Raw genomic sequence first — 27,123 nt, forward strand, 5'->3', positions numbered from 1 at the left:
CACTTAATCAATTATTTTAATTTCTTTAACTAATCAAATCTGTTATATTAATAATTAATTCTTTGTCTAAACATAGTACTTTTTAGATGTATCACCATTAATATATTAATTTAAATACAAAATTAACTCACAGTTATAATAATTTAATAAAAAATTATCCTAATTTAATTTTATATATATATTATGGTATGTTTTGGGCCGATGTTATATATTTTTTTGAGTTTTGTGTGCCTTAACACTCATTTTTGTAATCATTTGTCTTTAAATTATTTATCATTTACTTTCAAAAGCAATATGATGCTAAAGTTAATAAAAATTATGGTAGTTTAGTACTATTGTTTAATAAATATAATTACTCACCTTTTTACTTCAAATTTGTATTTATATATTTTAGGATGAGTTTTGAATTTCTAATTTCTTAATGTGATCTAATTGATGTTAATAATGTTTTGTTGCAAACTAATTTCCATCAAACTTAATCATCGTTGTTTAAAGAATAACCGTTCGATTTGTATGTATAATCTCTCGATATCTTAAATGATATTTTGATGTTTTTAAATGTAAACGGTCCCATCCTGAATTAATCAAACAATCATATAATAAATATGTTCTATCAAAATAAATAAATAGTAGATGAAGGTGTACAATAAAATGTATTTAATATGTACGTTTACCATTTCTCTCTTTTACCTTATTAACTAATAAAGTGTCATAATTGTTTTTTTAAGATAACTATTAATGAATAGTTATATATATATATATATATATATATATATATATATATATATATATATATATATATATAAATTAGAGAAGGTCAAATATACAAAATTTATTAAAATTAAAAAATATATATTGATTTTATGTGCATAAAGAAAATGAGAAGACAAAGCCCCATCACAGACAAAGAAGCTCCGTCACTGATGGGATTTGTATTGTTATTTAATTGTAGTCTATCATATATATATATATATATATATATATATATATATATATATATATATATATATATATATATATATTATAAAACAAGTTTTTAACACCACAAAATATATTTTGAAGATCATGCTATCCATATTAACTGCACAAACTATCTATATTCTCATATGAATGGAATTCGAGAAAGNAAGATAACAAGGTATCTTTTGACGTTCGCTGAGTGGGTGAAACACGTGTCATTTCTCTACGGGTGGTTTTGAATAAAACAAATTACAGAAAGGGAAANATTATTATCTTTTAAAAATATTTATAGAGTTATCCTTTTTATTTTTTAGTTTTGTCTTTTTTTTTTCTACGTCCAAGTCATATTTTTGTTTGGAATTAAGTGAATTAGTATGAAAGAAATGCGGTTTTGCAGGACTAAATCAAATCTGTAAGTAAATAAATAGATAAATGTGTATATATTTTTTATAATACNAAATATATGAAAACAGGATGAGCGTCGTCACTGTTAATTTTCTGAATTAACATTAGAAACATGCATGAATAAAATAAACAGCGGTATATCTATATGTAGTACGCCCACGAAATATGACGTACATCAAACGCAATGCATTACAGTGAAGTATAGAATCCTCAACGTCAACACACTAAATATAAAGCCTAATTTTTTAATACAAATATTTATTAAGAAAATGTAACTTATTGCATTGAGTAAACAATCTATACACATAGAATTATCTTCAAATTTCACAAGTATATATATATATATATATATATATATATATATTTGAACTAAATTATATTCCATATCTCTCTATTCTTTTTTTACATAAACAAATATTCCAACAATCAAACTGTCAATCCAAATCTCTCTACTACCCCAAAAATATCAATATAATATACACCAAAATANATTTTTACATAAAAATTCAAAAGGATGTTCAAACCCAACGCCAAAGTGCTCAATTATCCTCAAATGTATTAAATATTTTTCAAAATACTATGAATGATTATAGATGAAAAGTTGATGAGGATAACCATTTTAACAAGTAAGTTTTATAAGTATAAGTAATTTATATCATATGTATAATTAACATTATATTAATATCATATTTATATAAGTTTTCTTTTTATCATTATTTACTAACAAACGCGTAAAAAATTGTTTAAATTTTAAAAAGAGGAAAGCAACNGAANTTTTTAAATAACATATCTAATGTTTTAGGAATTTTACGCAACATATAAATCATATTTTAGTTTGTTTACCATATCAAAATATCGATTTCAATCATTAGTATATGATAAAGATAATTTTAATTTCTATGATTTAGAGTAAGTGTATATAAACATTTGCCCACTTACATTTGTAAGACTTAATTAGTTAAGAATGAATAATGTGTATATTTAAATTAACTGTGAAAAGTTTGNTACTAGTGATATTTGAATATGGTTACTAAAAAAGCTTAAACATGATATGTTTTATTTGAATTCAAGAAAAAAAAAATATTGAAAAAGGAGAATGGATGTCTGTTTAGACTAATTATATTCTATGTATGTGTATAACATGGTTACGTAAGTTTTTTTATTAGAGGGAAATTTTTAAAGATATTTATATATAAAAATATTATAAATTTTTCTATTAAACACTGAAAAACTTACTCGACATACAAAAGTATAAATGTAAAGTAGCCTATGTAAATCACGAAATGTTATCTCTCTATTTATTAATTAAATTTATACCGTGTATCGAGTTTGAAAATATAAAATCAAACTATATAACATTAACTAAATTTAATCAATACCCTAAAAACATCAAAATATTTTGGTTTGTATATCTCGCTCTTCTCAACCTCATCAATATGAGAGTCTTTTCTTATATATTATATAAGGTTTGATGACAGATTAACACTTTTAAAATAAAATTTACATGCACTTATATATTTAAATTAACTTTATTTTTAATATAAATCTTTCAATATTTTCTTAAATAAAAACATATATACGAACGTAAAACTAAATTTTATGATATAAAAAATGAGAGTGAAATGTATTGAAAAAGTTTGAAGTGTGGAAAGGGTGTATGATTGGAATGGACATAGAGGGAGGATAGCATAAATTTTGGTGGTTTGTTTGAGATGATATAATGAAAAGTGAGAGTAATAATATGAACAGTCAATGATTGAAGGAGAGGTGATATGATACAGCACTGAAGTGGACATGAAAATGTCACTTCACATAAAGAATGGAGGAGATGCCATAAAGGTTTCAAAGTAGTGTGAAGGTGGAGGAAGAGATAGCATAGATTAGATTATAGATTAGATAGATGCTTTTTATCGCTTTCCTTTTTCATTCTAAAAGCCTATACTAGGATGCATAATTAATCTCACACGTGATGGATTAATCACATTAACAAAATTTTCCTCTTTCTCGTTAATTATTTTATAAACATGTTTCCTTCGTATTGTAATCACAATTACCTTTTATATTAATTTAATTTAGTTGAAAAATAAGCATAATTATTTTTATCAGATAATCCTAAATATTTGTATATATAGTATATCCAAGTACAAAAATATTATTATTAGGTTACAGGGAAAGCATGCGTGGTGGGCACATATCTATGACTTAAGAATAGGGTACATGTCATCCCTGTAATTAAGCTTGATTAATCTCTTTTTCTGATTTTTATTTTATTTTATTTTTATTCCTACCTTCTTTTCTTTTCTCTGTACAAAACCTAATTATAGGATTGAGACATTCTGCAGTTGCATTTTCAACTGCACAAATCTTAAACATTTTAAACCTTTATTAATTCTTTTTATCAAATTGAAGGATGATTTTTTCTTTTTTTAAAAGAAAAAAATTAGTCGCTATGGATTAGTAATTGTGGTCCAAGTCCGACTTTATATGATTTTTTTTTATCTTATTTTTAAATACAGAGAATGTATATGCTTATTACACGATAAGAATCATTGCACGTTTTCAAACATTCAAATGCATGCATAATTTTTGTTTTTTTTAATATTTTTGAAAAAAATATAAATGTTATATTAAAATTTAAATTTATATTTCTTTATTTAAAAATTTCGTTTAATTCAGAATACCACTGCATTTTTTACATTTCATACGAAATAACTATGAATATTGGATGTTTATATTAAAATAAAATGTCTAGATGTATTTATCGTTAACTCATTGGGTTATTTTAGATTGTTCGTATTAAAATAATAAACTCTTATAAGAGAAGGGAAGAGGTAATTCTAAAAACACTTAAAAGTATTATAAAAAAATATTATTATATCTAAACTTAAATTAACATTATTTAGTACAAATATTTTATAGGTGGAGATAATCACACATAGCCATGAACGTATTAGTGCATAGGGATTGGGATATAGGTGATGTGTGGACTTATAGCATGTGTGACTAAACTCTTTTTTTTTCTTTTATTTCTTAAGATATATTGAAAATTCAAACTTAAGATGTCAAATTGAAATAAATCTTGCTATAATTTTATCAACCAGCTAGGTGGTATGTCATTATGATTTAATACACACAAGAAGAGTATTTTTTATAGAGAAATTAAAAAACAAATAAATAAATTGCAGAGGTGTAAACAGAAAAAAGTTGTGTTTTTGATATTCAAAAGTTTGTTAATTTGATTGGGCCGTTTTTGACAAAAGACGCTGTTCCGGCCTTTTTGTGTATTTTCTTAACATTATGCCAGAGAGGCATCATCAGTTTTGTGGTCTGGTGATGGAAAAAAATAATAAAAAAAAGAGGAGTGATGGTAAGAGATCTTGTCTTCTCCAAAGTATGAACCGCACTTTTCACTTTTCATCCAACCCTGAACCTCTCTTCTGTTCTCCGTCGATTAGTTGAAGACTTCCCACTTCAATTTTCACGTCCAATTTCTTAAATGTATATAAATTATTGAAGATTGTTTTCACCAGCAAAGTTAATTTTAATTTGATTTTGCATGAAGAGTGGAAGTAATTTGCAAAATTGTGTTATTTCCAAAACAGGGAAACGAAAAATTGGTGGTGTTGAGGTGCTAATTAGAGGTCAATTTGCAAATGGCTACATCTGCTAATTCCAGTAAGAGCGGGAACTGGAAGCGAAAAGAATTGTGGTTTCTTGTGATTTATGCAATCGTTTTCTATGTTATTATCATCAACCGTTCACTTCAACTCTCTCGCGGTATATATTTTAAAGCTTTTCTACTCTATAATATTCTTTCAGTTTTGTGTTTACTCGTACTACTTGCTTAGTTGCTGTGCATTTAGTGCTTTGGGTTTTGTTTTTTACAGATTATCACAAACAGCTGTCAGGTTTACGCCCGGGTTGGCTCTTAGCTAATCACCTCAATGTATCATCCTGCTATTTTTGGTCATTATGATAATGTTGTATGTTGTAAGTATTTCAGTAGATGGTGATGTTGCTTGCTGATCAAACACACATGCTGTTCTGTTTTGTGTAAAGGATGTTTCAGATGCTCAGTGGAAGAATTTTAGAGGGAATGTACCTGTTCTTACTCTCGTCTTTGGAATTTTCACTCTTCTTGCCTACTTGATGAAAGCTTCCTTTGACTTAAGAGTTAGAGGAATGTCCATTGTGTGGCTTTTGTTTTCTTTGGCCTACTTGTCATATCTTCATGGAGCATGGTAGGGTGCACTGTTTAATTTGATGTTTTTTCTTCCATTGTTGTTATTCTTTACCTTCTTCAGTCTGACTCTTGAATTTGTTTCATTTGCAGCATTGTTTTTATCCTATCAATAGCTACTGGTAATTTTATTCTTGTAAAGGTGCGTGCAATGGACAGTGAATATGTATTAGTTGCAATATATCTAGTTGGAACCAGTAACATTGTTTATTTTGAATTTTTAATCGCCTACTTAAAGTTATCAATATGTCATAGCAGTTCTGTTTTTTTTTTTCATTAAAACTAGTTTCCCTCAGGATGCTTTATTTCAATTTGCATGTCATATATATACAAAATGTAATCAAAAGACATCTATATTTGATTTCTTGTATTGCTCATAGGATTGATACTCCTCCACAAAATGTAAGATTTTGTTTTGTTTATTTATTTCTTGCTAACTTTTTGCATTTCTAATGGTGAGACTCTAGAAGTACTCTTTAGTGAGAATGGTGTTGCCATGGATGATGGATTATTTAAATCAATACCCTCTACCAAACAAGAATTGTATAGTAAAAATTATTACATCAGAAGCCTGCAGCAAGCATTGTCAACAACCTTCTAAAGAAGGACAACTCTAAAGAGTGCAGTCTCCTAAGTTCTGTATAGCGAGAGACTTGTGATTCATGTGGGAGAAATGTCTTTCCAATGGAGAATATGGAGATGTTTTTGGCGGAGGGGGATTGGGTATTGTAGAAGGGCAGGTGCGTTTGACCTTGAAACTCCAATAAATTTATTTTACAAGTACATCCAAAAGGAAAAATATTGGAGTTTGGAGGCCAAACAATTGTTTTATGGCTAGGAAAATATTTCCTTGCATCCATAACTGTAATGACAGATCACAATATAAATTATCAGCTTGGGCTCACAACTCTGGTCCTGGATTTTTATTGACAGTATAATAGTATTGACTGATCCTAATAACTTTTGATGCTTTAACCATATTTTCGTTGATGTTTCAGTAACCATAACTTAAACCGTTTGTTCCTGAATATATAATGTTTTGGTCAATCATTGTGTTGTTGCACTTAATACCACAGTTATAACTTTTTCATTGTTGTCATGTAAGACTTTTTTTGTTTGAACAGATATTTGCACAGAAGGAGTACTTTCCACTTATAGTTTGGAGTTACAACATATTGTTTCTTCTCTGTAATCGGATTTACGAAGGATATTCATTCTCTATATTTGGGTAACAAGCATAATATTTGTTGCATTGATACGTTGATCTGTAGGAGTATTTCCATTTCGACTTAAGATTATGTATTTACGTTGCAGGCAACAATGGGCATTTTTGGAAAATTACCGAGGCAGCTTTAGGTGGCACATATGCTTCAATTTTGGTATTTTTTTTTCATTATTTAATTGAGTTCCTATGGTATCCAAGAAAGTCAAAATAGTCCATTTATATGTGATTCTTACAATTACCGGTCCCATGATTCACGCATGTTGGACTGTTCCTCACCCATCACTGCATTCATATAAAATCATGTCAATTCAATCACTCCTCACCTTTTGAATGTTGTCTTGTTACTCAGATTTGTTATTTAGAACACTTATGGATAAGTATTAAAGTTTGGTGATCTAAATTCTATTTTTTGTTTTGCTTTTTATGAATTATATATGCACATCTTTGTGTTCTCATTTTTATACCGTTATGTAATGTAACAATATCGATAACTTAATATATGATTCTTTATATTTAAGCTTAGATGTTTGTGACAGTTGTTTTGCGCATGATAAGCTTCGGATTTGATTATCACTGGACTAATCGAGAGTCTCATTTTGATGAGGAGGTATTTCTTTCTTTCTGAAAATAGCGCTTGTTTGTTTTGAATATAAAATTCTGTTGTGCAGCCTCACTCATAATTTAATATGTTTTCAGAAATGACAATATATTATAATTTCTGGGGACAAATTATTATGAAATTTTATTAATAAAGTTATTCTTCATGTTACTTCAAAGACATAAGTGTACAAGATTATTATTCAAATATTTTCTTTTCTTGAATGCTTCACTCCACTAGTGCATAAGGGCAGACTACTTTTCTTAGGTTGTAGTTTTTGTATTTTTCTACAGATTAGAATATGGACAGGGAACAGCCTTGGTCAGTTAATATCCTTTAGGTAAAACCTATTATGTTGCCATCTTCATGTTTCTTGGTTGGTCGTTTTTGACATTTTCTGGACCATTGCTCGAAACATCCCAGCTTGCAATACTGATGTCTAGTGTACATTGTTAATTAATTATGCAGCTTTATGATTTTTGTTATCAATATGATTAATAAATATTTTTTTCACTGTCTAATTTTTTGATATTTGCAGAAGCATTATCAACGTTGTCATATTTGTAAATCCGGAAAATCATGCTATCAAGTTTTACAGGTTAGGATAGCTGCTAGTTAAAATCAAGCTCAAGGTGAAAGTTATTGTAGTTGCTTAGTTATGTTTTTACTTTTCTTTCTTATGTTTTTATGTAGCTATAATTTCTATTGGCCCAGTGAACTCATGTTTTCCAATTCTAATTTTAATAACATTATCAGGAGAGAAGTCTGCACAGTGACAGGTTTGGATATATCACATACCTTTCTTATTTGGTATATGCACCCCTTTATATCGCTGGTCCAATACTGAGCTTCAATGCTTTTGCCTCACAGGTTTGTGACTGCAAGTTATTTTGGTGGTTTAAGCTTCGTTATTGACTTCCATTACATTGTGTATAGTTGTGGTCTTTGTAAAACCTATATTGAGGAAATGAACCATCATGTTGTTATTTTCAAAAGGAGATGTATATGCAAGATGTATATGCAAGATGTAATTTGTTTGAATTGGAAAAGAAACCACATTTGTAGTCATTGTTTAGAATTTTGAAGGCACAAAGCAAACGGATTCGAGTAAGGCCGGAAGTTCCTCATGTATTATTTGTAGCAAAAGGCACTCAAATTTTAGGAAATTTTTTACCATACATGTAAATACCTACTATGTTGCATGGAATGCAGTATTGGATGGTTAAAAGCCAGTAATGGAACAAGTCAATACAGTTAAGATTAAACATTTTAGACAACTTTTGTATAAGTGCCTTTTTGAATAAGTTTCTTCATAACCTGTTGGAGAATAAAACAAAAAATGAGACAAGTTTATCCTATAAGCTAAAATTAGCCCATATATAAGTTCAAATCTGGTTATAACTGCTATAATTACTTACGGAGAAGCTTATCCAAATAGGACTATGATAAAATGCCTTAGAGAAAAGTATGGGTAGCTCTTATTACAGATCTTAGAAAACAGACTTTAAGTCTAACTCAACTTTAGAAAATTGATTTGCAAGGCAAGGTTTACAACTATTTATGTATTATAATTTGATCACATCTCTAGTCCTTACATAATTGATAGTATCTTTGGTCAATATAAGGTTTTCAAAAATATAAAATAATATTAGTTTTTCACCTTAGATGATTTGGGGACGTGTTGAGCACAAGTGTTGAACACCTGATAAGAAGAGTTAATCAGTTGGAGAGCATCCCTGTTGTAGAGGCTTAGGGGTGACTGATAGGAGAGAAAATCATAATCAACAAACATTCACAGAGAAGTGGGATCTGATTACTGATTTCAATTCAAGCTGTGGGAAATAGCAGTCTTTGATTATATGTTCCCAGGAGCAATAGCCATTACAAAGATTAGCTTTCATTCAGCAAATGCTGCAACCGATGATTTCAGAATGATCCTCCCCTCAAGATACCCGTGATATATATCTAACAATTCCCACTCATGCTCCATGTCTCCCACCCGCATACATAACCATCTCTGAATTGATACTGTACCTTGCCAACATATCGATCTTTCTATGTAGCATGACTCTGGAGCTTTTATCTCTAGCTTCAGGACTTGTGTAAACCTTCCTCACCTATGACAATTGATAGAGTGGTTTTTCCATTGTACCACTAACCATTGTTTCGCTAGAGATCCATCATGGAAGAATCATGTAGTAAAAGCTGCTGCTTGTGTATGAAAAGATGTCTTCTAACACCATACTACTATGAAAAGTAGGGTAGACATTGTGGAGTCCTGGACTCTTTTCAGTTTAGAAGCAAAAGCACCTTGTTTAGAGAAGAATTGAAAAGGACCAATGTTCCTTGCAGCAAGTTTAGTATTCGATCAATGCCTGCCTGTGAGGTATATACTTGATATAGATGCAACCCTTGATGTGAAACTTTTCTGACTGTCCGTGAAAATCAACAATCTTCCTCAAGTCTTATTCTGTGTAAAAACTTCCGCTCTCAATCAACTCATAGGCAGCATGTTTCACTTCTGACTTACCTGGAATACATTGTATGGTTGTTGGTAATTTCCTGCCATAAGCCACCTCAGAAGGTGTCGTGCTAGTGTAAACTTGGTAAAAAGTAATTGTACCAATTCTCTAAGTTGTACAAAAGCAAAAGGGAACAAATGAGCTTAAAGGGGAAGAGGTATTGCTTTGTCAATTTAAATGATCAACTGGAAAATGTCTCCACTAGCCATTTCCTTGAATTAGTTATATATGTAACAAGCTTATGCAGATTATTTATATGCTCTAAAGGGTGACTAATGTAAATAGGTGATTATGGGTTGATTTAGTGTTGTATCTTAAAACATAATTATTCAAGCATGGTAACTGTAAATCCTTGTCTTTATGACTCAGTACATATATTATCTGTTGTTTAATTGAGACCTACAAAGTCCATAATGCCCCATTATTTCTCTTTAACAATTTCTGACTGTTTCTCGTGTCACTGACTGCTGTCTAGTGCTTTTGAAGGGTTGCTTGAGTTTCTGTTTTTCTGAAGATATTGTTCTATTTTTTGGCAGTTAGATGTTCCTCAAAACGCTATTTCGGTTAGAAAGGTGACACTTTATGGTTTCCGCTGGATGTTGAGTATGATTCTCATGGAATTAATGACTCATCTATGCTACTATAACGCTTTTGCTAAGAGGTGAGAACCTCAGTATTCAGGAAAGGACCTTGAGTTATATTTAATTTTAAATACAATTTCATTGTTTGGTTGCTGAAATGATTTCTTAATTAACTAGTGATTTGTGGAAGCACTTATCGCCTATGGACGTGTTCATCATTGGATATGGTGTAAGAGAATATACATTCATCACTTAAGTGGTTTACCAAGCCTAATCGCGTCTCCTAATCACATAGCCAACCTCATTTAGTGGGATAAGGCTTAGTGGTTATTATTGTATCATAACAATTAAATTAGTTAAGCATGTTGCCTTCTCAATCTTTTCTATTTATTTGTTCCAGGTATTAAACTTCATGTGGCTAAAATTCTTATTGATCTGGCGCTTTTTCCGATTTTGGTCACTGGTATGTTAGTTGCTCGATAAGCATTTGACATAAATGTCCAAATACATATTTGAAGAAAGTCATTTTGAGTTATTAATTGTAGATAAATGGAATTGAGGCTCCGGAAAACATGCCAAAATGCATTAATAACTGCCACAACTTGGAAGGCTTCTGGAAAAATTGGCATGCTTCCTTCAACAAGTGGCTTGTGAGGTGCAATCAATTATTTGTTCTGGATTTTCCCCTTTTTGTTTTCCCAGATAACTTATATTTTGATTGGCAAGAAATTCAGGTATATTTACATTCCTCTTGGTGGATCTAAGAAAAAGCTACTAAATGTGTGGGTTATATTCACATTTGTTGCAATCTGGCATGATTTAGAGTGGTAAGTTCCCTTTATTGTTAAAGTTCAATTTTTCTACCCATAAAAGTTGCACAGTTTTTTTATCAGATATTTTATGCTTGACTATTCTTATATACCTTAGGAAGCTTCTTTCATGGGCATGGTTGACCTGTTTATTCTTCATCCCTGAGTTGGTTTTTAAATCAGCAGGAAAAGCCTTTCAGGTATTCATATGCACAATTTTCTTCTACTATTAAAATTTTCGTTGATCTGAAGTTGTGATTTGCTGTCTAACATGGAGGTAAATTTGATTATCAGGCTCAAAGTTCTTTTGGAGTATGCATATTTCGTGAACTCAGTGCTGTTGCTGGGGCAGTCACAATTACGTGCCTCATGGTTTGTCCCTGACTAGCCGAAGAGATTTATGAGTATCATTATCTTTATTTATTACATTTTAATTTAACATCGGCGTCAATTTTGTGGCCTCTGGCTGGCTACCTGAGAAAGTATAAGAAGGATTTTTTAAGGAGCCAAGTTAATGATGCAACAAGTAATCTGATTGAACCATATGATCCAGTGCAAGGCCTTTTATACAACAAATCTGACGCTCAAGTGCAAGGCCTTTTATACAACAAATCTGATGTTCAAATTCCCTCACAATATAAATTGAACCTGAGTAAAGTTTATATATGGATCACTACTTCTACATGTGAACCATATCAAGACAGTATTTTCCATTTGAATGGTTGATGAAAAATGACTTGAAATTAATGCCTTTTTTCTCTGCTGACTGTTTATTATTTCTGTTCTGTAGAAATTGTTGTATTTTGTTTATAAAACAAAAATATAGTCCATATATAATTTAAATACCGTGACATTTCTTGACAGGTGGCTAATCTGGTTGGGTTTGTGGTTGGACCGGGAGGCATTAACTGGCTGCTTTCTTCTTTCCTTCAGAAGGAAGGTATGCCAACTATCCTTAGCCTTTTAACTTAATTGCAATTAAGTACAGTAAAAAATTCATTTGGAAATTCCATGGCACAGGTTTGCCAGTCCTTGGTGGCATGCTTGTGACATTTTACGTTGGAACAAAGGTTTGAGATGTTCAGCGTTTATTTTTATGTATTCAATCCTTTGAAAATTTTCTTCCACTCCTTTCCAATTTCCCTTAATTATCTTCTGCCTGGATATTTGCAGATTATGTTCCACATTGACGAGGCTAAGCAAAGGTTGTCCTGAACTGGGGACAATTACTTTTGACCATGTGAAAATATTCAAATTCATTTTCAGTGTCAGGAGTTCCAAATGTGCTTGACTTGGAGGTGTCTGCGGGTGCCTTTCTTTTTATGAAAGATTTCCTGATGTATTGTACATTAAATTGGGAGCCATACCTTCGAATGTTTTACACCATATAGTCTTAGAATGCGGAAAAATGAAGAAAATCTGTTGATTTTGATACCTTATTACATCGGTTTGTGCTTTATTTTCTTCATTTATGCTTTCCAATTCAAGATATATTCAGTCTCGTGAGCACCATTATTCTGTTAACTCCTTTTTTGGGGGAATGACTTTTTTATTTGACTGATGTGGTTGTTTATATCATTTTCATCTCCTAAAAAGTTTATTAAATTAAATAAAAGATACATAAAGAATATACCAAATCCATAAAAAAACTATACTTATTATGAAATAAATATAAATAAATATATGAAAATAAAACATTAAATTACTTATATTTTTTTTTATGAAATTTTTTAAATCGTATATAGTTAAAAAAAAAATTCAAATACTATAATGTCATATTTCTATGACTAAAAAAATCACACGTTAATTTAAGAAATTAAGACAAACTAAATAAACTTATTGTTTTATGACAAACTATATGTGACATTGGTTTTATTGGATTAATTTTCCTCTTATTTTGTTGTCATAAATTATTTGAATTTAGATATTTTTCATGTACAATGAAACTTTCCATGATGGTACACAGTTTTAATTTTCCTTCTTCTAATCTTATTAACTCAAATGTAATTTAACATAATTCAATTAAAAAATACACACTCGTGTTTTTTTTAAGATATATGAAATAAACATGACTGTCACATTTTTTTAATTGAATTAAATTAAATCGTAATTGATTGAACAAGGTTAAGAAAGAAAATATATTTTCATATAAATCTTAAAATCCAAGAAAGTATCTGTACAGAATAAAACGGACAAGAACCTAAGAGACAGAATAAGTGTCATATGTTTATATATTTTACTATAGAGAAAAAAATTTAAAGTCTTACATGTCACAGTAGGTGTTTCCTCCTAAATAAGTATAATATGAAAACCATGTGTATAACTAGGTATAAAGTATCGAGGTGCTTTCGTTTGAGTTTAGCTGTCAAAATGAACTAATCCTTTTGGTTGATAAGTTAAGAGTCAAGTGCATAAAGAATGAAATTAGGAAAAGTATAAGATGCATAGAGTACAATTATTGCTGCAAACTTTATTCTCTTCCAATGAATATACATTTTGCTAAAGACATTCCATAACATGTTACATCAGCCAAAAATACGATTGAGAGTTGCAGCCAATCGAACTCCTCCTTGAGCTAATCGCAAACTGACCTCTGGCAAACGTGATAGAAAGTAATCGTCTGCAGAGTATTATTTCAGATATCGTGAGATAAACTGTAAAAGTCAATGAAACCTACACTTCACATACTTATTATCTTACCTTCTAGCACTGAACCTTCAGGAGCATCTTTATATGCCCATTTGCAGGCTGCTTCAATGCCTTCAGAAGCATATCTAAAAAAACCCACTAAAGTTTATCAAACAGATATATTTCAGTAACATATGTAGACCAACTATAGGAGCTTTCTTGTAATGCAAAAATAATAAATTATAATATTTTGAACGAAGAAATTAGCTTTTGGATAGAACAAAAGACATACATATCTGGGCAAGTAGTTTCCTTAGAATTGCAGGTTTCCCATCCGCGTACTTGATCAGACCATGTTTTCTGTTTCAGAGAATTTGGAGTAAGCATCAAACTTCGATAACAAGTATCATAAATTGGGATAAAGTACCGTTATATTCTCTTGAATGGCTTTGGTGAAGCCGTTTATGTCTGAGTCATAGAATCTTTCTTCGGCTGTCTCAATTATGTTGACATCCCAAACCTGTGTAGCATAAAATTGGTAAGTAGAGTAGATGGTGAAATAGATCATACAGTAGTAGTAATGAACCTGAGAATTGGACTTACATGGTGAAGATTTTGCTTCCTTCTGTACCAGTGAATGTTAATTAAATTGCCTCCTTTGTCAGAGGTAAATCCCACATGTAGAGGCTGCAGATTAACCATGCAAAAGAGCCATTACAATAACTAAATTGCAAAGTCAGATTCAAGCTTAGTATACGGTAGTTTTGGAGCTTTATCATGCTCACCTGATGTACATCTCCCATAAAGTGAGAGAGGAACAGAAGAGCTTGTGTGAGGTTATCTGATATTATGATTTTACCAATTCAATAGGAATTTGGTCAGTGAGAGAATAAGATATAAACAAAACAATAGGGAAACAAATAGAGGTTGTAAGCTCATAGCAATGGTTTACATTGAGTGTCTTTGCCATAGTCCAGGAGTTGGTCTGTGTAATTCTTAATTGCTCCCACAACACATCTTCCCTTCTCACCATCCTGATCCTTGCAATCCCCTGAATTTTCAGACAACTGATCAAAACTATCCCACATCACCCCCTTCACCGGATTTCTAATATATAAATTTCATAATCCAAAAAGGGAATCTGATTTATGATATTCTGCACTATCAGCAATTGATAATTTTTCAGAACTGTACAAATAATGTATCCTATAGTAGTGTTAGATTATTTAACACAGACACAGAAAATAAATACCAAAACAAAATCCTAAGGGGGACAAACATGGATATAAAATTAGGAGCAGAAGATGAGAAATGAACTTACTGTCATACTGATAATTGCAAAGCTTGTCTGGCGTATCAGCAAAGTGCAATGCAGAAGACCAGTGCAAATAAAACCTGACACGATCAGCCCATGAACACACGCTCCCCAAGTCGTTTTGTGCATATTTTGGCAGCAGATTTTTCACAGCATCTGCTGCTGAATCGCTGAGGCGAGACTGTTTATAGAAAGAGGAAATTAAACATAGAGCAGCACTGATAGGGAGAATGAATGAAAGCAACAGACCTGAGCAATCCTACAAACTATGGCGTGGCCATCTTCTCCCCAGCCTTTGGTGTTTGGAAGCAAAAGAATGAATGAAAGTGTGACCAATAACTGGATTTTGTAGCACTTCATCTTTCTCCTTCACAGAACAATGCAATTCCTGAAACACCTCTACACTTATATATAAGTGTGTGATTTCCTCATTTTCAGTTCGAATTGTGTGAATAGAGTGAACATTGTTTGCGTTACGTCAACTTGGAGTGTGCTTTACGGTTCAAATCAAATGAATAGAAAGGCAGGTATTTTATTCATCGGATTAAAATCACGGTTTTCTCAATAGTAAAATAACAAAATAAGTTTTTGTAATTTTACTTTGCACACGAATAAGTCTAAAACATATATAACTTCTATAGTTTATTTTACATAATTCTTGATTATTCAGAATATAGAAATAATCTCAGAAAAGTTAATTTGGAATTAATCAGTATATATGAGAATCGCAATGTAATCAAACCGATTAATTTTGTAATTATTGCATTTATGATCTTGTAACATATTGGCCTTATTCGATTATCCAGATGTAATACTTATATTTTAGAACTAGAGTCACCTGTAAAAAGTTTTTATTGCTTTCGACATCTTTTCACTTTTATTTTGCCTATTAAAACGTTATTTTTTTTAATTTTCTGTATTTATGTTTAGTATAAATATTAATTATTAATTAAGATACTTATGAAAATTTGAATGTTCTAAAACTCAAAAGAGAAATGAATAAAAACTAATAAAAAATAAATGAATTAAAAAGGAAAACAATATATCATGTTTTAATTAAGAATGTTTTTTATATCTTTGTTCTTAGCCTATAAGCTAATTTAACTAAGATAAAAATATTTAATAAAATAACTTATTTAAATAAATTTTAACTTATATTTGACAAGCTAATTTATTTGATTTTTAACTTTTAATTTATTTAATATTTTTATTGATTATATTTTTTAATATGTATTTTATTATCATTTGTAATTTATTTTTGTCTATTATTTTTTATTTTGCAAAGATAATAACTATTATTATTTTATTCTTATATTTTTAACATTTTTAAATTAATTTTTATTTTAAATTTTATTAAAAATAAAAATAATTAACATCATAAATAACAGTACATCAAATTAAAAGTAGGGAGAGTGGAGTTTAATTATACCCTATGTAACATCAATAAAACGATCATCTTGTGTTTGGATAAAGAAATGTAATTATTAAAAAATGAAATACATAATAATAGAATTAATTTTTTAAATAGTTTGATAGCATGGATTGATGCAACATTTTGGATTTTTAATTTCTTGTTTTCATAAGTAATTTAGTTTTTTTTAAGAAAAAAAATATTTTGAAAATATTTTGATATTCAATCATATACTTTATTTTAAGTTGGCTTATCTAGACTTTCGATTTTTAATCTTTAAATTGGAATGACTTGACTTAATTTTTGGTTTGGGTTGACTTGTTTCGATCTTTGATTTAAACCTAGTAGTCATATCCTACAACTCAAGTTGATTTGTCTTGATCTTTGGTTCAGGCAGACTTATTACGACATTCTTAGAACAACTTGTACTTGTCATGTTCTTTGGCTTAACGAACACATCTCAACCTTCGATCAGATTCAAATTGGCTCGAATTTCAATCCCAACTAAATCAACATGACCTTTGACCCGAACTTAATCATCTACACTTTTGACTTAGATTAACTCACCTTAATTTTTAGTTTGGTCGACTCGACAAGACCTAGGTCTTGGCCAATCTAGCAAGTTCTTCAAACCTGATCAACCTTAAATTTAAAACGATCCATTTTTTATCCCAGTTCGTATCAACTTAACTTAATCTCCGTTAATGGAGTAAGGAGAATGAAAAAAAGAATGAAAATTCAATATTCTTATACTTTATAAAATATTTAGAATATTTCTATTTTATTCATTTAAAATACATTTCAAAATTTCCTAAATTCTAATTATTTTATTCAAATATAATGCATTCAAACCCTAAACCTAAACGCATTCAAACCCTTCTAAATATAACCTTTATAAATTAACCCATTCTAACAAACATAACATTAAACAATATCGTATTAATTATCTTATCCAAACACAACCGGCAATCTGATTAAGTAAAAAATTTATATTACAAATAATTTACATATTTGTTACTACTAAGTAAAAGTATAATTATAAAATATAAATAATACTTCTTATAATTAGAAGTAAATAAATGTAACAGATTAAATATTTATACTTTTATTTAAATACATTGGTATTACTAATTTATACATATATATTAATAAAATACTAAATCAATTGAAATTGATATTAATAAATATTGCAGTTTACATTTATTAATTAATTAATATTTTTTTAATCATATACCAAAAAAATCAAATGTTGAGAAACATAAATTAATAATCATATACTATGAATTAATAATATAAAATAACATATATATATATATATATATATATATATATATATATATATATATATATATATATATATATATATATATATATATATATATGCTAATAACATTGAAATGATAATATTAGTGTGACAAAGCGAATGTTAAAATAAAATGATATTTTGAAAGCCAATTATATTTTAAACAACTAATTTTCAATAATAAAATAGTAAATTAAATTGTTATACATAATTTAAAAATAAAATAATAATATATTTGGAACATTGTAGAATAGTGGTATGTATAGACATTGATACGATGTCGTACTGAATGTCCAATCGCAGAAGACAAAATTGGAGTAGTTGGGGGAGAATGAATTCCATGCAACAGACTTGTGCACGTAATACACAACTTATGCTTTGGTTTTACCGTTTTGCTGTCTTCTTAGAATATGCAGTTGAAAGCATTTATTATGCACGAGATAAATGTGGATAGAGAAACAAAAAATAACGTGGAATTGAAATGTTCCAAAAGGAAACATAAACTACTCTTACATTGTATAAACAAACACAAGGATTGTTCCAAACTTAGAACATATCCACCGTCATATCCTTCCTTCTCCTTAACTTACAACAACCATATTTATATATTTATCCACACTAATTCTTTCCACAACAAAACCCAAACAATGTTTACACTCTCTATGTACCACCAAAATCTAAATTTCTTCTCTCACCTTCAACCTCATTCCTTAGCTTACACCTTCTGCAAATGGGGTCCTTTCATTCTCACGCTTCTCGCCACCCTTCTCATTCTCCGCTTCCGCCAGACCACCACTTCCATCCCGCTCAGCACCGCCGATTATGATTACTCTGATACCGAAGATGACGACCACGATGATGCATCATCCTCAATATCGGAGCTCGAAGACGACCAAGAAGAAGAAAAACAAGAAGAGAGAACGAATGAGTGTTTCAGAATGGGAGGCTCCACAAACGACGATCCTCAGTTCCTACGACGTCCTAGCTTTGGTGATTTCTTGTCGCTTTCGGAAATCGCCAACACGAAAAGCGTCGTAAAGTTATGGGACTCTATAGGGTTTGGGCTAGGGTTTGACCGTTCATGTTCTTCCTCCAATGAAAACGTGGTGTCCGTTTACCACGGAGAACATGGACTCTGCCCTAATCAGACGGTGTTGGTTTCTGCCGGAGAAAATGCGGCGGGTAATTTAGCGATGAGGGTTTGGGACGTGCGGCTTCGGCGGCGGATACCGGCGGTGATGGCGGAGTGGGGGTCGAGTCTTGGAAAGGTCGTTGGAATTGAATCGTGCGAAGTACACAAGGTTTTCGTCAGAGATAACGGTGGTTACGGCGTGACAGTTGGTGACATCAGAAAAGCGAAATCGCCGTTGGAAAAGGTAAGGGATTCGCACTGGATATGTGGTGGTCAAATTCATTCATTATGAAAATTTAAATACTATAATGTATTTATTTGTATAGCATTTTCTCTCGTGTACAGGAGTAATGGCAATGAAATTTATATATTTATAAAATTTTGTATAAATTTCCTAACCTTTTACTATAAGGCCATTCTTAATGGTTCGCGTAAAAGTGTTAGATGTATCAAGAACAAATGCTATAAAATATTATACGAAAAGAATAATTTTAAAAAGTTTAAAGTAAATATATAAAACTGTTTTATGCATTTAACTAAATATAAACTATTGTTCATATAATTTTTAAATGATTATTACATTATAAACACGTATAGATGTATTATTACTAAATAATATATCATTATATAATCAAATAAATTTGAAATACTATTCTTTTTCAAATAAGGTCATAAGTACTAGTTATATTGATATTTCAAACTTTATCGATTACAACACGATGAACCACACTTACTTATTTTTATATTATTCCACTTTGTAAACTCATTTACGTATTTTTATATTTTATATACATATGTTAAACTCTTATGATCATTCCACTTTATAAAGTTATAATCCATGACCATCTACCTTTGTTGCATTTGTCTTTGTCAAAATTTTCAAACTTGAATAATATATAAAACAATAAACTAATAAGTAAACATACTTCCTTTCAGAAATTGATCATATCATATGAAGCCTATTTATTAGAGAGTTTGATTATAATTTCTAGGTAGAAGTGACTGAATTTTGAACATTAAAATTTAGATTTGAAGAGGTTGTGTTAAAGTAAGAGAAGCTAAAAATATTGCTTACTACATGTTTATGTTTATTTGTAATGCTATGATATATTTGATATCGTCATGCTTTCGTTATCTGAATTATCATAGTGCAAATTGATTCTTGTTATATAGTTTGGTTTCATTTATTTATATTGTACAATATTTAAATTATCTTAAGTTATGAGTTATTTTGATAAAAATTGTAAGTAAAACATGTTTAGAGTAATCATGAGTTAATGGAATGAGATTTAAAATATTTGAATGTGAGTGATCTCTATAAAATCTTTTTTTTTTAATACTTTTATCTGTTGGATGGAATTGAAATTTTTACACAGAGTTCATAATACATATTTCTTTAATTTGATCGTTCTAATTGATAATTTGAAGTCTATTGTTAGAGAAATAACTTTTGCTAATCTGATCGCTCTAATCTGATCGCTCTAATCTGACCGCTCTAATTAATAATTAGAAGTCTATTGTTTTTGTTATTTGAAATTGTCTCTATAAAATTCTCATTTATACTTCGCTAACAGTTGGATTGACTTAAAACTTTTACACATGATTTGTAACACACTTCAACTTGATGGTGGAATCTTCTATTAGAAGTTTGTGTTAAGTGAAGTCAGTTTCACAATTTTCCATTATATCAAGTTGAAATTTTGAAACATATTCCATGAAATTTGATTTTGTATTTTGACCATTGTGATAGAAAATTAGAGGTTTGTAGTCAACGAAATGATTTTCTCATTTTTGAGAGAAATATGAATGCCACTTTGTTTTTGCTATTTTGAATTGTCGTGATAAAACTCGTTTTCTTCTTTGTTAACGGTTGGATTTAGTTGAAATTTTTATACATAATTTGTAATAAATAGTTCTTTACTTTAACCATTGTGCTTGTCAATTAAAGGTCTTTAGTTAAAGATATTTGTCTCGTAGTTATGAGAAAAAAATTGTCAAAACTTAAACCACGAACTTTTGTTATAGATATTATAATAGAGTAAACTATGTGAATTCTTATGTGCTATTGTGAATTATTATAACTTATAGGATGAATATTTTGATGTGAAATAATGATAGGTAGTGTATCGAGATGAGATTTTGTGTGGGAGCTTTCCTCACTCAGCTATTATCAGACACATGTAGAGTATGACTTTTAGTGGTGAGAGCCAATGAAGATTTTTATATCACGAATATAGAAATTTACCATGCCATGATCTGATTGTGATTTTAAGTTCTAATTCTCAAACTTAGAGGTATATATATAGTTTTTGAAAGGTAAGAGAGAAACATGATAAGTGCAGAGTCTCAGTTACTCAACACATTGACCTTCCGAAAGAAAATTTCATGTTTATGTTATGAATGAATTATGAGTATTGAGACATGATAATTGTATCACATAGATATTTGATGATTGTTGTTGAAATGTTAATCTAAGAGTGAAAGATGAATTTATGTGTGAAGTAAAGTTAATTATTTTATTGATTTGTATGCTATGAAGATAATATAGTATATATTGATTGAAATTGTTGAATATTTTATTATTAGAATTATAAATAATATTCCCTGGCTTATTTGTCCTTACAATTTTGTGGTTTGTTTATTGTATATAATAATGATAATAATTTTTTGTAATATCATCTTATTATAAAAGTGGTTTATTTAAGATTGTATTAAATTACAATGAATATTTATTTATTTTCAATACAAAGAAAGTTAATGTTAATTTAAAAATTTAAGAGTGTGGATATCGTTTCATTCAAAATATGAAAAAAAAAATATTTATTTTAAAATCAGAAAAGAAAAGATGGATGACTTTTTTTTATTAAGTTGGAAGAGACAAATGTTATTTCTTAGAAAGTTTTAAAGAAATTTATTTACCATTATGTAATCATTTTTATAATAATAGAAACGAGATCTCCATCTATTAATGTTATAGCCGAAAGAGATAACTGTTCCTACCCGCCTTCATTATATGACTGTTCTCCTACTTTCAAAAATTAGTAACTTTGATTCTATTAAATCATTACCTTAATCGACATTAAACCTGAGTCTCAATCAGTGTTTAGATTTTTTTTTTCAATCACCATTAAGTCTAATACCATGCAATTCAATTAACCTTAACGTATTAAGAGCATAAAGCTAAAAGACCTTATTTCAATCCGGATCCCAATATCATTGTTGGACTTAAGCACAATCTCAAAAAAAAATTATCACTCAGAAATTGACTGTGTGTATAATAATGCTTCTTAATAAAAGAGTAATTATATGTCTCTTTTCTAGAATAACTTTGTTTTCATGAAAATGGAATCTATATATTGACTTTAAGTTTTTCAATCAAGAAACTACAAAGAAGTGATCTTGAACCCAACCAGTCAAATTTGTTTCGTTGTTGATATTCAAGTCATTGAAGGCGACCGTGGAACCCAACCAGTCCTTTCCTCCTTATTTTGATATCAAATGGAACATCGTATCCCCGTCAAATGTTGCTTCTCAAACGCCAGAGTAAAATATCTGTGCTCTCTCCTATCCACCAAGTGCTAAACTCTTATAATAAATCTTCTGCTTGAAATTCTACATTCATTCCGAGACCAATTAAAGTTTTCTCACACTAGCAATGCTTCTAGTCAAGCATACACTTCAGCACTGCAAACTTTTTTCAACTAATAAAAAGTTCAATCTAGCCCAGCCTCTAAGATTTAGCATCAAATCTCTATATCAATATTACCTTTTGTCTCCTTCAACCATTAAAGATTATCCCCGAAACATCCAGTAAAATTTTCTTAAATGTGTTCATTTCCAAGCCTAGTCATTGTTAGCTATCCTAATAAACCCTAAGTGACACATATCTCTCTTGCTATATTATCATTTATATATTATTACCATGTTTTCAAACCACAACTTTTGTTATTAATTAACTGATCTGTAAGAGACGAACGAGAATATATATATATATATATATATATATATATATATATATATATATATATATATATATATATATATATATATGTATATATATATAGGTGGGTGGAGCTATGATCAGCTACAACTGTATGCAAATGTTAAATATTAGTAACACATCATTAAAATAATTCAAGTCGTACCGAAGAAAATGATATGAAAACGAAGGAGTTGACTTTGCTTTTGAAGATACAAATCTTCCAAACTTGAAACAAGATAATTCAAGTAATATGTTGACAAAAATGCCAAACCAGACAGTGATCCGAGAACCTTGTACAATTGTCTCGGCGTTGACTGACCAAATTTTTGTATGAAACAGATCCAATAGTTATAGACAACTGATGAAATGGGAATTAGGAAGTGAGGTATAGTATAAACGCTTGCATATCTAATACAAAGAAGAAACAAGATTACAGATCGATCAGCAGTTTTTATGCAGCGAAAGAGGAACATGAAAGCAGAACACGACAGGGAAATGAAATTACACTAACAAAATGAAACTGATGAACATATTCTTCTCATGTTCAGAAAGAATGAATTGAATTAAGTCTGCCTATTATAGTTCACACTAATTTGATGGTAGCAAGTGTCACAGTTGTTCAGCTCCATCACACTAATGCAAGAAAATTTACAGAAGAAAGAAATAAGGCTAAAGTGACCAACCTATTTCAGCATAGAAACTGAACTATTACTTAACGAGACCAAGTTGAACCCTCCAGCAAATATGAATACCCAAATGAGTTGGTATCAATATTCAGACAGTTCTTTCATGAATTCCAAAGCAGAAGGGGATATCAAACTTCCCAAAACCCCATACGGGGAATCAGAATATTTAAACACTGATGATCGAGATGAGGAAAAGAGATCCGATGGATTTGGAGTGAAAAGTGGCATATCAGCAAAATCCAGGTGAGAAGGACTACAAGGAACGATTGCACCATTCTCTATCAAATTCTCAGCACCCCTCCTAAGAGCTGAACTTGTTTCATTACTGTTGTTGTTGGAACCATCAGACAAATATGACCCGAGATTCTCAGAGGTGTCTTGAGGCAGTGAAGCAGTGGACACGTTGTGACTGGTGCTTGACCTACCAGTAAGTCTCTGAACAAGAGCCATGAAATCTTTAGCCTTGGTATGGATAACCTTGGGTGATTGAGTGTAAATGATGATGGGTTTAATCCTCTGTGGTCTCTGGAGATTGGTTTGTGCATCAACACACCTTGAAGGCTTTCGTATCATGTGGGAATCTTTGTTGATCATCAAAGGAGAAGGACGAGGACCGTTGATCACCTTCCTTGGCTGCTCTTGAAAGCAATACAACTCCGCACCAGGCCTCATCTTAGTTAAACTCCAACTCAATAAACCAATGCGAAATATGTGTTTCGAATGAAAATGGAAAAGTACGAAACTGTTTATAGGGAAAGAATAGAAAGGTGGGTTGATATATATATATACAGAGAATATGAGATTGGAAAGGAGAAATCTTAATAGCCTACAACTACGACCGTTGACACTTTATAAAGCCACAGTTCATATTTGTCAATAGGAAATATAGATTATGTTTTATCCAATAGATAATGAGTTGTGTTTTTTGATTTGACTGCTGGTGTGCTTGAATCGTAATTATTTAGCAGCTAAAAGATTGTTTTACCTGATTAATAATATGACTAGTAGCATGATTAAAAAAAATTAAACTGACCAAGGAGGCGTGTATAAAGGAAGAAAGTTGTTTGATTTGAACCAAAATAAAATAATATTGGAAGAGGAGTATTGTATTACTATTAGTGGGTTGGTTGTTGATTTTGTTTGTATGCTGTAATACGTTTGGCTTCCACGCTTGGTACCTCCATAGCCGCCCGCAGGCAGATGACGCAGAAGCACAACTTTTCACCTTCTTCAACTCAATCTCATTTTTCTTCTGCCACTGAAATTACATCCAACACGGATTAAGTCTTCAAATTTATTTGGTTTTCCCTTGCATATTATTTTACTCTTAAATCTCTGTTACTTTTCCATTCCTCTTCCATCACTTCTCTGGCTATGGATATACTCTAACTTCAGTTTGAATTTTACAAAATCAAACTATCCCATTTTGAAAATCATTAAAATAAGGTTTGAATGATGCAGAATAGCTTGGAAGCCGAGGTTTGTGTCTCTGTTCTTTGTTGACAATGGACAGCGTATGTTTCCGGGTTGAGGTTTGGAAGGAACACGGAAATGACAATGAATATTGCTTAATTTACTTGTTTAGTTTATTTTTATAATAATTATTATAAAAATTAATAAACTAATCAATACAAGATATTTTATAATTGATATAAAAGTCTCTTGTTTAAAAAGGAAAATTTTGTCTTCATTCTATTTTTCCTTTAAAATCGAACTTTCAAAGATACCTAACTCTGAGATTTAGTTAGAACCTTAGCTTCCCTAACATTAATCAATTTTCGTCCCTATGGCTTGACGATACACTGGAAGTTTTGAGATGTTCGAATAAATGAAATTAATTAAATTTAATGTATTTTTAAAATATTATTTTAAATAAAATAAAATAAATTTAAAAAAATTATAAACGAGAACGGAATTACCAAGATTTCATTATGAGATGTATTGTGATCAGTATCATCAAAGTCAAACAAATTGACTTTCTATTGTTATAATATTTCCTCCATTTATACATTATTATAAACACTAACCAAAAGTATTGTCAGCGTCAATAAATGACAAAAACCCTTCTTTTGTTTGTAGTCATAATATTTTTAACTAAAACTCCCTTTCTATAAGTTTTGCAAAAAGAAAAAAAAAATACTATAGTATAATTTTTAAATTTCTGTTCAGGTAAAATATTTTTTTCATTTTAAAAAATAATCATTCAAAGTTTTTAATTATATATATAGTTTAATTGAGAGTACCTTTTTTGAGGAAATTGATCTAATTAATGTTGGAAGAAGAAAGAGATGAAATGGATGGTAGTGTTGGAAGAAGGTGGATCGAAATTGAGGGTGATAAAAGAACTTGGTAGTATTGACTCTCGGCTTCAAATAGGTGTTATTTTTCTTGCAACTTGCTATTCCACCGTTAATAAGTAATTTGTTCATACCATTGGTAGAATAGTATTTTATAGTTACCTTGTTGGTTCTTTTGAAACTTGTGTATCTGGACGTATTTTTAAAGATTCAAACAAAATGTTATTAAAAATTAAATTCATATTTAAAATAAAATTAATAATTAATAATTCTTTTAGTATTTAAAAATCAATAAGAAAACATGTTTTACTTTTCTCAACACATACGCCTTTTATTTCATCAAATTTGACTCGAACTAATGCTACGAAGGTCATTCTATGTACATAATGTAAATGGGCTAGAATGTCAATGACTCTATTACAAAAATATATATTTTTTATCGATAAAAACAAATATTGATGCAAATTATTTACTAATTTTTGTTCTATTGAAAATTTTAATTGGTTATTCGTATTCAAAATATATATGTATGTATGTATATTTTAATTCTAGTGGACAATTTGTGCAACATGAATATGTTTGTCTCTAAATCTGTGTGATCTATGTGCTGTTCCATATATTAGTTGACGCTAATATAATGTCAACTGGATATTTTCGTTGTCTTCTTTCAATTGAAAATCAATTCCGTCGTATTCAACAACGCATGTGCAAGGTTTGTTTTTTTTTCTTAAAGAAATAGTCTGAAAAACTTATTTTATTTCATAAATTTCAAAAACTATGAATGGGATAAGTTAACAATTGAATCATGCATTACATAATCTCAAAATCATATATAACATTTTTAAAAAACAAAACAAAACATTTGTACTATATACGTTATAAAAATGCCACATGAATCGTTTGACCTTGTATTAACTGTTTCCATTGGTATACACATAATCTATCAACATAAAAAAATAATATAATTTTTTAAATATACACTAACAATGTCATATCATATATCAGAATAATAAACGATTCTTTTAATAT

General features: G+C 29.8%; 4 protein-coding genes across 7 annotated transcripts; 2 read left to right on the forward strand and 2 right to left on the reverse strand.

Moving 5' to 3' along the window:
- The first annotated feature begins 4,698 nt into the window (after nt 1–4,698).
- Nucleotides 4,699–12,799, forward strand: LOC106772234 (putative membrane-bound O-acyltransferase C24H6.01c). Of its 2 annotated transcripts, XM_014658486.2 has the most exons (20): nt 4,699–4,863; nt 4,968–5,142; nt 5,253–5,311; nt 5,425–5,606; nt 5,699–5,747; nt 6,730–6,833; nt 6,920–6,984; nt 7,367–7,437; nt 7,967–8,026; nt 8,185–8,298; nt 10,487–10,611; nt 10,709–10,760; nt 10,932–10,994; nt 11,077–11,186; nt 11,266–11,358; nt 11,459–11,540; nt 11,635–11,712; nt 12,205–12,280; nt 12,361–12,410; nt 12,514–12,799. In XM_014658486.2, exons 2-20 carry the CDS (start codon nt 5,019–5,021, stop codon nt 12,553–12,555), a joined length of 1,599 nt encoding a protein of 532 aa, XP_014513972.1. In that variant the 5' UTR covers nt 4,699–4,863; nt 4,968–5,018; the 3' UTR covers nt 12,556–12,799. The 2 variants fall into 2 exon arrangements, with proteins under 2 accessions (XP_014513972.1, XP_022641481.1); XM_022785760.1 differs by lacking the exons at nt 4,699–4,863; nt 4,968–5,142; nt 5,253–5,311; nt 5,425–5,606; nt 5,699–5,747 and adding an exon at nt 5,759–6,345.
- Nucleotides 12,800–13,716: 917 nt separating this feature from the next.
- LOC106772235 (endonuclease 2) lies at nt 13,717–15,646 on the reverse strand. Of its 3 annotated transcripts, XM_014658487.2 has the most exons (9): nt 15,533–15,646; nt 15,290–15,464; nt 14,921–15,019; nt 14,754–14,809; nt 14,572–14,655; nt 14,396–14,488; nt 14,261–14,328; nt 14,041–14,114; nt 13,717–13,960 (listed from the first exon to the last, which is right to left on the reverse strand). In XM_014658487.2, the coding sequence occupies exons 1-9, from the start codon at nt 15,641–15,643 to the stop codon at nt 13,866–13,868; spliced, it is 855 nt and encodes a 284-aa protein (XP_014513973.1). In that variant the 5' UTR covers nt 15,644–15,646; the 3' UTR covers nt 13,717–13,865. The 3 variants fall into 3 exon arrangements, with proteins under 3 accessions (XP_014513973.1, XP_022641482.1, XP_022641483.1); XM_022785761.1 differs by lacking the exon at nt 14,396–14,488 and having other exon boundaries at nt 13,718–13,960; XM_022785762.1 differs by lacking the exon at nt 13,717–13,960 and having other exon boundaries at nt 14,041–14,127.
- Nucleotides 15,647–18,659: 3,013 nt separating this feature from the next.
- Nucleotides 18,660–19,480, forward strand: LOC106770713. The gene is made up of 2 exons (XM_014656507.1): nt 18,660–19,373; nt 19,475–19,480. Exons 1-2 carry the CDS (start codon nt 18,660–18,662, stop codon nt 19,478–19,480), a joined length of 720 nt encoding a protein of 239 aa, XP_014511993.1.
- Nucleotides 19,481–23,395: 3,915 nt separating this feature from the next.
- On the reverse strand, nt 23,396–24,526 carry LOC106770714 (VQ motif-containing protein 8, chloroplastic). Its single transcript, XM_014656508.2, has one exon. It carries the CDS (start codon nt 24,467–24,469, stop codon nt 23,879–23,881), a length of 591 nt encoding a protein of 196 aa, XP_014511994.1. The 5' UTR covers nt 24,470–24,526; the 3' UTR covers nt 23,396–23,878.
- Between the last annotated feature and the right edge of the window lie 2,597 nt (nt 24,527–27,123).

Source organism: Vigna radiata, chromosome 8 (genome assembly GCF_000741045.1).
Source record: "Vigna radiata var. radiata cultivar VC1973A chromosome 8, Vradiata_ver6, whole genome shotgun sequence".
NCBI classification, from domain to species: Eukaryota; Viridiplantae; Streptophyta; class Magnoliopsida; order Fabales; family Fabaceae; genus Vigna; species Vigna radiata.